The sequence below is a fragment of the Chiloscyllium plagiosum genome, chromosome 12, assembly GCF_004010195.1.
Source record: "Chiloscyllium plagiosum isolate BGI_BamShark_2017 chromosome 12, ASM401019v2, whole genome shotgun sequence".
In the NCBI taxonomy this organism is placed as follows: domain Eukaryota; kingdom Metazoa; phylum Chordata; class Chondrichthyes; order Orectolobiformes; family Hemiscylliidae; genus Chiloscyllium; species Chiloscyllium plagiosum.
The window spans coordinates 76,841,344-76,853,994 of record NC_057721.1 but is presented as its reverse complement, the minus strand read 5'-3'; the positions used below and the strand labels follow the sequence as shown (position 1 = coordinate 76,853,994).

General features: G+C 43.1%; 1 protein-coding gene across 3 annotated transcripts in view; it reads right to left on the bottom strand.

Moving 5' to 3' along the window:
* LOC122555418 (neural cell adhesion molecule 2-like) overlaps positions 1 to 12,651 on the bottom strand; it is a 1,561,904-nt gene that overhangs the window by 105,801 nt on the left and 1,443,452 nt on the right. For all 3 annotated transcript variants that reach the window (XM_043701408.1, XM_043701406.1, XM_043701407.1), the window contains one exon: positions 12,465 to 12,645. In XM_043701408.1, coding sequence (XP_043557343.1) covers positions 12,465 to 12,645 — 181 coding nt within the window. The remainder of the gene's footprint in view (positions 1 to 12,464; positions 12,646 to 12,651) is intronic.

The following is a 12,651-nucleotide window of genomic DNA, read 5'->3' as shown; positions in this document are numbered from 1 at the left end:
TTGTACTGGTGAGTCATACCAACTGTCTGGACATTTCAGATCTCTTAATCCAAAGAGAATCAGACAAAAGTTATTCAATAGAAGATTAGGATACACATTTACATTACAAAAGTATTATTGTTGATCACTTACTTATCAATATAAACCTTCACTTTCATAATATGATTTGCTAAATGAGGCATGGCATTCATCCACAAACTCCATCAACAAACACATCGACCTGGACCCAATATACCAACCACTACAGCGGACAGCTGAAACTGACAACCGGAAGCGGCAGGGACAGACCACTATAAACACCGGAGGAAACATCAAAGAAGCGCTTCGCAGGAGGCTCCCAAGCACTGATGATGTCGCCTAGCCAGGGGACGAAACATTTGCAACAAAAACTTCCAGCTCGGCGAACAGAACCACAACAACGAGCACCCGAGCTACAAATCTTCGCACAAACTTTAAAGGACCAATGTTTACTTTCGCCACTCTTTTTTTGTTTTATGTATTTATATTGTTTTGTGGGTGGCACGGTGGCACAGTGGTTAGCACTGCTGCCTCACAGCGCCAGAGACCCGGGTTCAATTCCCGCCTCAAGTGACTCTCTGTGTGGAGTTTGCGCATTCTCCCCTGTCTGCATGGGTTTCCTCCGGGTGCTCCGGTTTTCTCTCACAATCCACAAATGTGTAGGTTAGGTGAATTGGCCATGCTAAATTGCCCGTAGTGTCAGGTGAAGGGGTAAATGTAGGGGTATAGGTCTGGGTGGGTTATGCTTCGGCGGGTCGGGGTGGACTTGTTGGGCCGAAGGGCCTGTTTCCATACTGTAAGTAATCTAATCTAATCTATATGTTTCTAAGGTCTACCTAGACGGCCTCATTTGAAGAGTCTTTTAGGAAGTCCCCCCATATTGCTGCAGCAATGGTTTCTTTTATTAACGATGGCCACACCATACTTCCATCCACCCATCACACCTGGAACTTCTATAGTCTGGAAAATTGAGCTGCCAGTCCCATCCTTCCTTCAACTATGTTTCAGTGATTATAACAATATCATTGGATAGAATATCCTTTATTGTCATGTACACTCAAATACAGAAGTGCAGGAGTAAAGTGAAAAGTTTTACAATATCGTCTCTTATGACGCTATCTTGGGTACAAGTATCAAGGTGCAAATCTTCCCATATGTTGATCATTGCTCCAAGTTCATCCACCATATCAGTCAAGTTCCTTACATTAACATAGATACAATTTAGATTAGATTCCCTACAGTGTGAAAACAGGCCCTTCAGCCCAACCAGCCCTCCATAGAGCAACCCATCCAGACCGATTTCCCTCTGACTAATGCACCTAATACTATGGCCAATTCACCTGACCGGCACATCTTTGTACTGTGGGAGGAAACCGGAGCAAACACAGGGAGAATGTGCAAACTCCACACAGACAGTGACCTGAGGCTGGAATTGAAGCTGGGACCCTGGTGCTGTGAGCAGCAGTGCTAACCACTGAGCCACCATGCCACCCTAGATCTCATGTGTGCTTTATCCATGCTCATGTCTTCTCTGTCTCCTGAACTGTCCTAGTATTCCTCTTTTATCTGATTGGACTTTGGTCTTGACTTTGTACCTTCCCTGTGCCCTATTCCCTGCCAAGTGCCTGACAACTTTTCTCTTTAAATTGTACAGTAAACCTTTTATTATCGGCATCTATGGAATGAGGAATGCGCTGAATGATCAAATGTTCCTGATAATCAAGAGATCCACATAATCAATGCAAAAACACACACCAACTCTTAGAAATGTAATACAGGGAGCATGCACACACTTGATTTACAGCATAAATCACTTAAATGATAGTGCAACTTTTCCTGAAAGATAACTTATGAGCAGAGAGCCTTCTCACTCACACCTTCAACTGACTACTCAGAGATCACAAATTGTGATATTTGAGGAGAAATTGACTCGAAATTGAATCAAATATTGGCGTTACATGTGGCCAATTGTTTGAACAACAAGTATATTTATGTTGAGGAAAACAAATTTAAAAAACTATAGTAGTTGTTCAGAATAATACAGTGAACTTTGTGGTATTTGAGGTATATAATTGTATATATAATTTTTGCCAGTTTGTCGAGAGTGACAGTTTATAAGTTCATAATGTACTGAGACCCTTTCTGTTTGTTATGTACGTTAACGACTTAGATGTGAACGTAGAAAGTATCATTGGTAAGTGTGCAGATGGCACAAAAGATGGTGGTGTTGATTGTGAGGAAGATGGTCTCAGGCTACAGTCAGATATCAATCAGCTGGTAAACTGAGCAGAGCAATGGCAGCTGGAATTTAACCCTGATAAGTGTGAGTTAATGCATTTTGGGAGGTCTAATAAGGGCAGGAGATACACAATGAATGTTAGGTCTCGAGGGATTGCTGATGAACAAAGGGACTTTGGTGTACAACTCAATCAATCCCTGAAAGTGTCAGCACAGGTAGACGGAATGGTGAAAGAGGCACTTGGAATACTTGCCTTCATTAGCTGGTGCATAGAATATAGGAACAAAGAAGTCTCACTGCAACTTCATAAAACATTGGTTAGGCCACAGATGGAAGATTGTGCGTGGTTCTGGTTGCCATGTTATCAGAAGAACACAATTGCACTAGAGATTGTACAGAGGAGATTCACCAGGATGTTGCCTGGGATGAAAAGTCTCAGGTATCAGGAGAGACTGGATAGGCTGGGTTTGTTTTCCTTTAGATTATATGAGACTGGGAGGGATGGGGGTGGGGGGGAGGGGGAAGGGGAAGGGGGTTAGCGGAGGTGGAATCTGACCGAGGTGTACACAATTATGAGAGGCATTGACAAGAGTAGATTGTGAGAATCTCTTCCCCACAGCAGATGTATCGAAGACCACAGGGCCTAAGTTTAAAATGAGGAGTAAGTGGGTGAGAGGGGATATAAGGCGATGATGTTTCATTCAGAAGGTGGTAGAATTATGGAACGTGTTGCTTGCGAGGTTGCAGCATTCAAGAAGTACAATAGGTTATGGACCGAGTGAAGGTAAATGGGTTTAGTGCAATTTGGGCCTTTTTTGGTCAATGTCGACATAGTTGGCTGAAGGACCTGTTTCTATTCAAGCTGTTTAGCAATGTTATTATGTAACTCTGAAATGGGTTGGATTTCAACTCAGTTCTCCTGACTCAGAGATAGGAACACTACCACTGCACCACCAGATCCCAGGGCCTGTTACTATGCTGAATGACTCTATGACTCTGAGTAAGAATAATTTTGTCTGCAGAATAGTGTTATATAAATCGCAAAGTCACTGAGGGACAGAGAGAAAGGAAGGGAGGAGAGAGAGTGTGATTGTACAAGAGAAATAAAGAATAAAAGCAAAATACAGTGAATGCTTGATATTTAAAACAAAAACAGAGAATGCTGGAGAAACTCAGCAGGTCTGGCAACATCTGTGGAGCGACATAGAGTTAACATTATGAGTCTGGTATGACTTCTTCAAAACAGGGATGAAGAGAATGAGACAGTCACAAAGGGACGAGAAAGAAAGTGGACAAGCGAGTGAGTAAAAGATCGAAAACAAGAGAAAGACAATGAGAGGGGAGAGAACAAGAAAAGGAGTGAACAAAAGTGAGTAGGAGAGAAAGAAGGGAGATAGTGGCAGAGGGAGGGTGATTGGAAAACAAGAAGAGAGGAAGAAAGAGAAATCTACCATGAAGACAGGATATGACAGAGAGCAAGAGAGAGACAGAGACACACTGAATCACAGACAGAGATAAATTATTTCCTTTTAAACCAGTCTCTGGAAATGTCAGTTTTGAGTTGGCAAGTTATGTTGCATGGATGTGTCTAATACATTTTCCAGTGATAATCTTATAGTCATTTATAGCAGCTGACACTCATTATTATTACAATATTAAACCCAGCATTGCATGGTTAACCACACGGCTTGCCTAACAGATGGTTTGCAGCTGGAACAAAGCCATTAATTGCTAGTCTAACGATTAAGAAATTGTAATGATACTAAGAGACAAATATATTTTTGCTTAATTCAAGTTCAGAAGTGTAATATGCTTCTTCCGTACTCTATTGTCAATGGGAAAGGTTCATGTCCTGTGTAAAGGAGCAGGCATGGCAATGTCACATTAGCTGGGCAAATGAATGCACACCAATACATTAAAACTGGGGGGGGGTCAAAGTACTGGATAAATGAGAAACACAATGAGATGATTATTACCTTCATGAACATTTCACTGTAAGATGTGCTAACGTAACTCATACCCCTCAATGTAACACTCTGCTGCAACATGTCCTTACTTTTCTGTCAACCAACAATCCCAGTGGATGCTGGCTGTGGGAATTCACCACACACTGGTCGGTAGCTAAGTTTCCCTATAGCAACATCAATTCTGAAAGTTCATTATTTACAAGGAACTTTGAGGTGACTGGAGGTTATGAAAATGCAGCACAATTTTTTTTTTTTTGCCTTGATGAGGTCAGCAAGAATCAAGAAGGAAAAGGATATTTTTAAAAATATGACTCGATAACAGAGTGATGAACTATTCCATCAATGAAAGTCATAAGCTAATATAAGCTGAGAGCAGCTTGTGATCTGTGAGTACAGCCTGCCATGCACAAAACTTTCAGTTTTGTTCAAACATATTCTGCGTTTTCATAACAAAATGCATTAAGAGAAGAATGCATCATTTTGCCTTGTAATGAAGTTAATTTGACCTGAAAGCCATACTCTTTGACAAGATAATGCACTTTCGCCTGCTTAGAACATCCTTAAAAGCAACCATCGGGGAAGAGAAAAACAGAAAAATTAAGATTGTCTTTTATACAATGTTGCCAAACTCAAAGTGCTCACCACAAGCCACATGCTTAGAATCTGTGAAACAACTCTGTTCAAAGACTATCCATTTCTTAGGGCTTGACTTTCATGGGGCGAGATTTTGAAAGTAAATTTAAAATGCATTTTTATTTCAACATTCTATACTCTTTGCATATCGATGTCCTTTCAAGAAGATGTAGTTTGGGTCTGAAGACATAAAAGCCCTGTTGTAATTGGGAATTTTCCCAGGTTCTGGATTGACATAGTTATGGTAGGATAGACAGCTCTAAACGTTATGACCTTGCACAATGATACACGCTTATAGATTGCTGACCTGAAAGGGAGATAAAAGGGAGAGGGGTCATGGTGAGAGTGGTAAGAAGAACGATAAGAGAAAAAGGCAGTGAGAGGTAGCAACGGTGCAGAGAGGGCAAGAAAAGCACATGAACAGACAGTAACTATGAACCAAACACAGAGATTACTGGAGAAGATCAGTAGATGACTGTTATCTATGCACCTCATAATTTTAGACACTCCTATCAAGTCTCCCCTCAGCCTCCACCACTCCAGAGAAAACAACCCCGGTTTTTCTAACCTCTCCTTTCTCATTCAGGCAAAAAATTGGTGAAACGATGGAAGTAAATGATTTCACTATCAAACCAGAATTATTGTCTAAAGCCAAAATGCTGCGGTCTGGGGATCTGAAACAAACACAGAGAATGCTGGAGAAGATGACTCAGTCTAGCAGCATCCATGGATTGAGAAACACAGTTAATACTTGAGTCTGGCATGACTTTTCCTCAGAGCACTACAGTTCATGTTTTGAAGAAGTTTAAGACAGATAAATGTGAGGTGCTGCATTTTGAAAGGCAAATCAGGGCATGACTAATACACTTAATGGCAAGGTCCTGGGGTATGTTGCTGAATAAAGAGACCATGGAGTGCAGGTTCCTCATGCCTTGAAAGTGGTCGCAGGTAGACAGGATAGTGAAGAAGGCATTTGGTATGCTTCCTTTTATTTGTCAGGGCGTTGAGCAAAGGAGTTTGGAGGTCATGTTGTGGCTGTATAGGACATTGGTTCGGCCATTTTTGGAATACTGCATGCATATCTGGTCTCCCTGCTATAGGAAGGATGTTGTGAAACTTGAAAGAGTTCTGAAAAGATTTACAAGGACGTTGCCAGGGTTGGAGGGTTTGAGCTACAGGGAGAGGCTGAATAGGCTAGGGCTATTTTCCCTGGAGCGTTAGAGGCTGAGGGGTGACTTCGTAGAGGTTTATAAAATGATGAAGGGCATGGATAGGGTAAATAGATAAGGTCTTTTCCCCCGGGGTGGTGGAGCCCAAAACTAAGGGGCATAGGTTTAAGGTGAGAAGAAAAAATTTAAAAGGGACCGAAGGGCCACCTTTTTCCCTCAGAGGCAGTGCGTGTATTGAATGAGCCTGCCAGAGGAAGTTGTGTAGGCTAGTACAACGACTCCCTTTTCTTCCTGTCTGGGAGCAGCGGGAGACAGAGCGGACGTGATGTTGGAGACCAGGAGGTTGCCGGGAATGTAAGTGAACAGTAGAAATACTTACCTTGGAAGCCCGCAGCCTTTTTCCTGTCTGGGAGCAGCGGGAGGCAGATGATGTTGGGACCAGGAGGTTGCCGGGAAGGTAAGGACTGAGTATATATTTGGACAGTGGCTAAACCCAAGATAATACATGTGTAGTATCTCCCTCCTGCCCCTCCTCCTCTATCCAGAAGAAAAGGACTCTGTAAGGTAAGGATTTTTCTTTTCTTAGATATATATTTAAGTGCATTGTTTGGTATTAGTTAGTTGAGTTAAAGCTAAAGCTAAAGCTTACAATCGCAGGGGACCTCAGACTCATGGCATGTGCTTTTGCTTGATGGGGGAGCTCAGAGACATGGCTGACATCCCTGACTCTTACATTGCAGGAAATGTGTCCAGCTGCAGCTCTTGTTTGACTGGGAGGCTACATTCCATGCAGGGTCTGACTGACGGCTCTGGAGCTACGGATGGACTCACTGTGGAGCATCCGCAATGTTGAGGAGATCGTGGCTAGCACGATTAGTGGATTGGTCCCACTACAGATTAGAATTGCTGAGGGAGACAGTGAATGGGTGACCAAAAGACATAGAAAGAGTAAGAAGACAGTGCAGGTGTCCCCTGCGGTCATCTCCCTCCAAAACAGGTATACTGTTTTGGATACTGTTGGGTGAGATGGCTCACCAGGGGAGGGCAGCAGTAGTCAGGTTCATGGCACCATGGCAGGCACTGCTATTCTGCAGGGTGGGAAAAAGACTCATAGGGCAATAGTCATAGGGGATTCTATTATAAAGGAAGTAGATAGGCGACTCTGTGGATGAAAACAGGACCCTGGATGGCACGCAGCCTCCCAGGTGCTCGGGTCAGGGATGTCACTGATCGGCTGCAGAGTATTCTAAAAGGGGAGGGTGAACAGCCAGTTGTCTTGGTGCATATAGGCACCAACGGCATAAGGAGAAAGTGAGATGAGGTCCTGAAAGAAGAATTCAGGGAGCTAGGAGAGAAGTTAAAGAGGAGGACCTTAAAGGTAGTGATCTCAGGATTACTACCAGTGCCACGTGCTAGCCAGCGTAGAAATGAAAGAATAGGCAGGATGAACACGTGGCTTGAGGGATTGTGTAGGAGGGAGGAGTTCAGATTCGTGAGACATTGGGACTAGTTCTGAGGAAGGTGGGACTATTACAAATTGGATGGTCTATACCTGAGCCAGACTGGAACTAATGTCCTTGGGGGAGTTTTTGCTACTGCTGTTTGGGGAGGGTGGTTTAAACTAATGTGACAGGGGGCTGGGAACCAGAAGAGAAGACTAGTCGACAATGAGGTGGAAACTAGAGACTGTAAGGCACAGGATTATGCACTCAGCAATACCAAGGGGAAGAGTAGGCAGAGAGGAGATGAATGCAAAGGAACTGGTGGCCTGAAGTGCATATGCTTAAATGCCAGGAGTATAGTGGATAAGGCAGATGAACTTAGGGCTTGGATTGGTGCCTGGGAGTATGATGTTATTGTGATCACAGAGACCTGGTTGAAGGAAGGGTATGATTGACAACTAAATGTTCCAGGGTATAGATGCTTCAGACAGGACAGCGAGGGAAGTTAAAGGAGGAGAGGAGTTGCATTGCTAGTCAGGGTTGATATCATGACTGTGCTGAAGGAGGGCACTATGAAGGTCTTGAGCAGTGAGACATTATGGATAGAACTGAGAAATAAGAAGGGTGCAGTTACATTGTTTAGGCTGTACTACAGACCTCCCAACAGTGAGTGTGAGGTCAAAGAATAAATAGGTAAACAGATTATGGAAAGATGCAGAGGTAACAAGGTGGTGGTGATGGGAGATTTTAATTTTCCCAACATTGACTGGGATGAACTTAGTATCAGAGGTCTGGATGGGGCAGAATTTGTAAGGAGCATTCTAGAGCAGTATATCAATAGTCCAACTAGGGAAGGGGCCATATTGGACCTGGTGCTGGGGAATGAGCCAGGCCGGGTGGTAGAAGTTGCACTGGGGGATTTCTTTGAGAATAGTGACCAGAATTCTATACGTTTTAGAACATTCACAAACAAAAGTGAGAGTGGTCCTAAGGGAAGAGTGCTAAACTAGACCAAGGCCAATTGGATCAAAATTAGGAATGAGCTGGGAAATGTGGATTGGACACAGCTATTTGAAGGAAAGTCTGCATTTGATATGTGGGAGGCTTTCAAAGATAGGTTGAAGATAGGGCAGGATAGGCATGTCCTTTTGAAAACAAGGGGCCTTGGCAAGATTCATGGACCATGGGTGACAGGAGAAATTGTGCTACTAGCCAAGAGGAAAAGGGAAGCGTGCATAAGGTCCGGGCAGCTAAGACAGAACGGGCCTTGGAAGAATATCAGGAGAGTAGGACCAATCTTAAACGAGGAATCAAGTGGGCTAAAAGGGGTCATGAAATAGCTTAAGTGAGCAGAATTAAGGAGGTTCCCAAGGCTTTCTATTCATATACAAGAAGCAGGAGGGTAACTAGAGAAAGGGTTGGTCCACTAAAGGATAAGGAAGGAAGGTTGTGTATCAAACCTGAGAAAATGGGTGAGATTCTGAATGATTACTTTGCATCAGTGTTCCCTGAGGAGAGGGACATGGTGGATGTTGAGATTAGAGATACAAGTTTGTTTACTCTGGATCAAGTTGACATAAGGAGGGAGGATGTTTTGGGTAGGTTAAAGGATATTAAGGTGGACAAAATCCCCAGAACTGGGTGGGATTTATCCCACATTGCTGAGGGAGGCAAGAGAGGAAATAGCTGGGGCCCTGACAGATATCTTTGTAGCATCCTTGAACACAGGTGAACTGGAGAATTGTTAATGTTGTCCCCCTGTTCAAGAAGGATAGTAGGGATATTCCAGGTAACCACAGACCAGTGAGCCTGATGCCAGTGGTTGGAAAGTTGCTGGAAAAGGTACTGTGGGATCAGATCTATTTATATTGGAAGAGAATGGGCTTATCAGTGATAGGCAACATGGTTTTGTGCAGGGGAGATTGTGCCTTACCAACTTAATAGAGTTCTTTGAGGAAGTGACCAAGTTGGTAGATGAAGGAAGGGCTGTTGATGTCATATACACAGACTTTAGTAAGGTGTTTGATAAGGTTCCCCATGGTAAACTAATAGAGAAAGTGAAGTCACATGGTGTGCAGGGTGTTCTAGCTAGGTGGATAAAGAACTGGTTGAACAACAGGAGACAGAGAGTAATAGTTGAAGGGAGTTTCTTGAAATGGAGAAACACCAGTGGTGTTCCACAGGGGTCAGTGCTGGAAGAGGGCATTGGTGGTTTGCAGATAACACGAAGACTGGTGGAGTAGCAGAAAGCAAAGGGAACTATCAAATAATATAGAAGAATATAGACAGACTGGAGAGTTGGGCAGAGAAGTGGCAGATTGAGTTCAATCGGTAAATGTGACATGATGCATTTTGGAAGACCTAATTCTAGAGTGAACTATACTGTAAATCGAAGAACCTTAGGAAAAGTTGATGAGCAGAGAGATCTGGGAGTTCAGGTCCATTGTACCCTGAAGGTGGCTGCACAGGTGGATAGAGTGGTCAAGAAGGCATATGGTATGCTTGCCTTCATCAGATGGTGTATTGAGTATAAGAGCTGGCAGAGGATGTTAAAATTGTACAAAACATTGCTTCGGCTGCATTTAGAATACTGTGTACAGTTCTGGTTGCCACATTACCAAAAGGATGTGGATGTTTTGGAGAGGATGCAGAGAAGGTTTACGAGGATGTTGCCTGGTATGGAAGGTGCTATGAAGAAAGGTTGAGTAAGTCAAGATTGTTTTCATTAGAAAAAACGAGATTGAGGGGGGACCTAATTGAGGTCTACAAAATCATGAAGGGTATAGACAAGGTGGATAGAAATAAGGGTGAGGGTCACATATTCAAGTTGAGAGGAAAGAAGTTTAAGGGGGATACACACAGAATGTACTTTATACAGAGGGTGGTAGGTGCCTGTAATGCGTTGCCAGCAGAGGTAGTGGAGGCAGGCATGGTAGATTCATTTAAGGTGCATTTGGACAAATGCATGAGTAGGTGAGGAGCAGAAGGACACAGATCCTTAGGAATTGGGTGATAGGTTTAGACAGTGGATTTGGATTGAGACAGGCTTGGAGGACTGAAGAGCCTGTTTCTGGGCTGTAAATGTTCTTTGTTCTTTGTACAACATTTAAAAGGCATTTGGATGGATATATGATTCAGAAGGGTTTAAATGGACATGGGCCAAGTGCTGGCAAATAGAACTAGATTTATTTAGAATATCTGATCAGCATGGACAAGTTGGATTGAAGGGTCTGTTTCAGTGCTGTTTCCATACATCTCTATGTCAGTAAGTGCCATATCAGATTCAAAAACATTAATTGTGTTTCTCTGTCTTCAGATGCTGCCAGACCTAATACATTTCTCTAAGATTCCCTGTGTTTGTTTCAGATTTACAGACCTGTAGTATTTTGCCTTTACACAGTAGTTATGCTTTGGTAAGGAAACCCTTTACTCTTGTTGTTTACCAGGATGCTGCCTGGTAAGAGGGTATGAGCTATAAGGAGAGACTAGAAAAACTCGGATTGTTTTCTCTGGAACAACAGAGGTTGAGAGGAGACTTGGTAGAAGTCTATAAAATTATGAGATGCCTAGATGGCAGTCAGAATCTTTTTTCCACAGTTGAAATGTCTAATACTAGAGGGCATGCATTGAATGTGAGAGGAGAAAGTTCAAAGGATATGTGAGGAGCAAATCTTTTACACAGAGAGTGGTAGGCATCTGGAACACACTGCTAGGGGTGATCGTGGAAGCAGATACATTTGGGGTGTTTGAGGGACTTTTAGACAATCACATGAGCATGCATGGAATGGAGGGATATGGACCAAGGGCAGGCAGAAGGGATTAGTTCAGTTTAGTGTCATGTTCAGCACAACATCATGGGTCGAAGGGCCTGTTCCTTTGCTGTACTGTTATATCTTGGATGTAGGTTTGCTCACTGAGCTGCAAGGTTCATTTCCAGACATTTCGTTGCCTTACTAGGTAACATCTTCTGTGGACCCCAGGCAAAGCAATGCTGAAAATTCCTGCTTTCTATTTATATGTTTTTTCTCAGGGAGTGGTAGATGGGGTCTAACTCTAACACATCACATTAGATCCCATCTACCATCCCCTGGGAAAAGGAACAGAAAATGACATCACCAATCCGAAGAAACCTAAACATATAAATAGAAAGCATGAATTTTCAGCATTGCTTCGCCTGAGGCCCACTGAAGATGTTACCTAGTAAGGTAACGAAACGTCTGGAAATGAACCTTGCAGCTCAGCGAGCAAACCTGCACCCAAAACCTCAACCTGAGCTACAAATCTTCTCAAAACTTGTACTGTTGTACATTCTGCATTCCAATGTACTCCTATCCCATCCACCCACACCCCCAAACATGCTGAAGCTCTTAAAAGTATGCAACAACAAACTTGAATTTGGAAAGCAGCTTTAATGCAGTGAAAATATTCCAAGGCATTTCACAGGAAAGTTGTGAAACTCGATGTGATCCCAGGAAGTGTAATGAAATCTGAGGAGACGGCTTGGCCAAAGAGGCAGTTTTCAGTAAGCATCTGAAATGGGAGATTGAAATCAAGGGGTGTAGGAGTTTATTGGAAGGAAGGGAATTCTAGACACAGCACACAGAAAGCTGAAGGCATGGCTAACAATAGAGAAACAGTGACAATTTAAGAATCCTCAAGAGGCCAGAGTGAAAGCAGCACTGATATCTGAGAGAGTTTAAAGTTGTAGGGGAAATCACAGAGAAATGAGACCATGGGGGAATTAAAGAGAAGAATGAGAATTTTAACGTCACGTCAGAAAGACGAATCCTTGTGGGGACAAGTGAGACAATGTGACATTCCCTTGCTTATCTGAAGTATGTACATTCATCCATGCAAATTAATTCTTCCTCCAAATCTATGCATGTGGCCTGTCCAAGTTTGTGGCACCTGCTTATGGGGATAGTACTTAATGTACACCACGTCTTATTCAGCTATGTCAATCCCATTGGACATTCAACCAGAAGATGTGACTTACTGGCGATGGTGTTGGGCTTTGGTGGCATGGTGAACTCATAGATGGTTGGCTCGGAGGAACCCAACTTGTTAACAGCTGTGATCTTTACTTCATACCGCATGTCCCACTGAAGTCTTTCAAGGATGATGGAATCTTTGCTTCCCTGTGCTATCTGCTGCATCCATTCCTCTTCCTTGTCTTTCTGTAG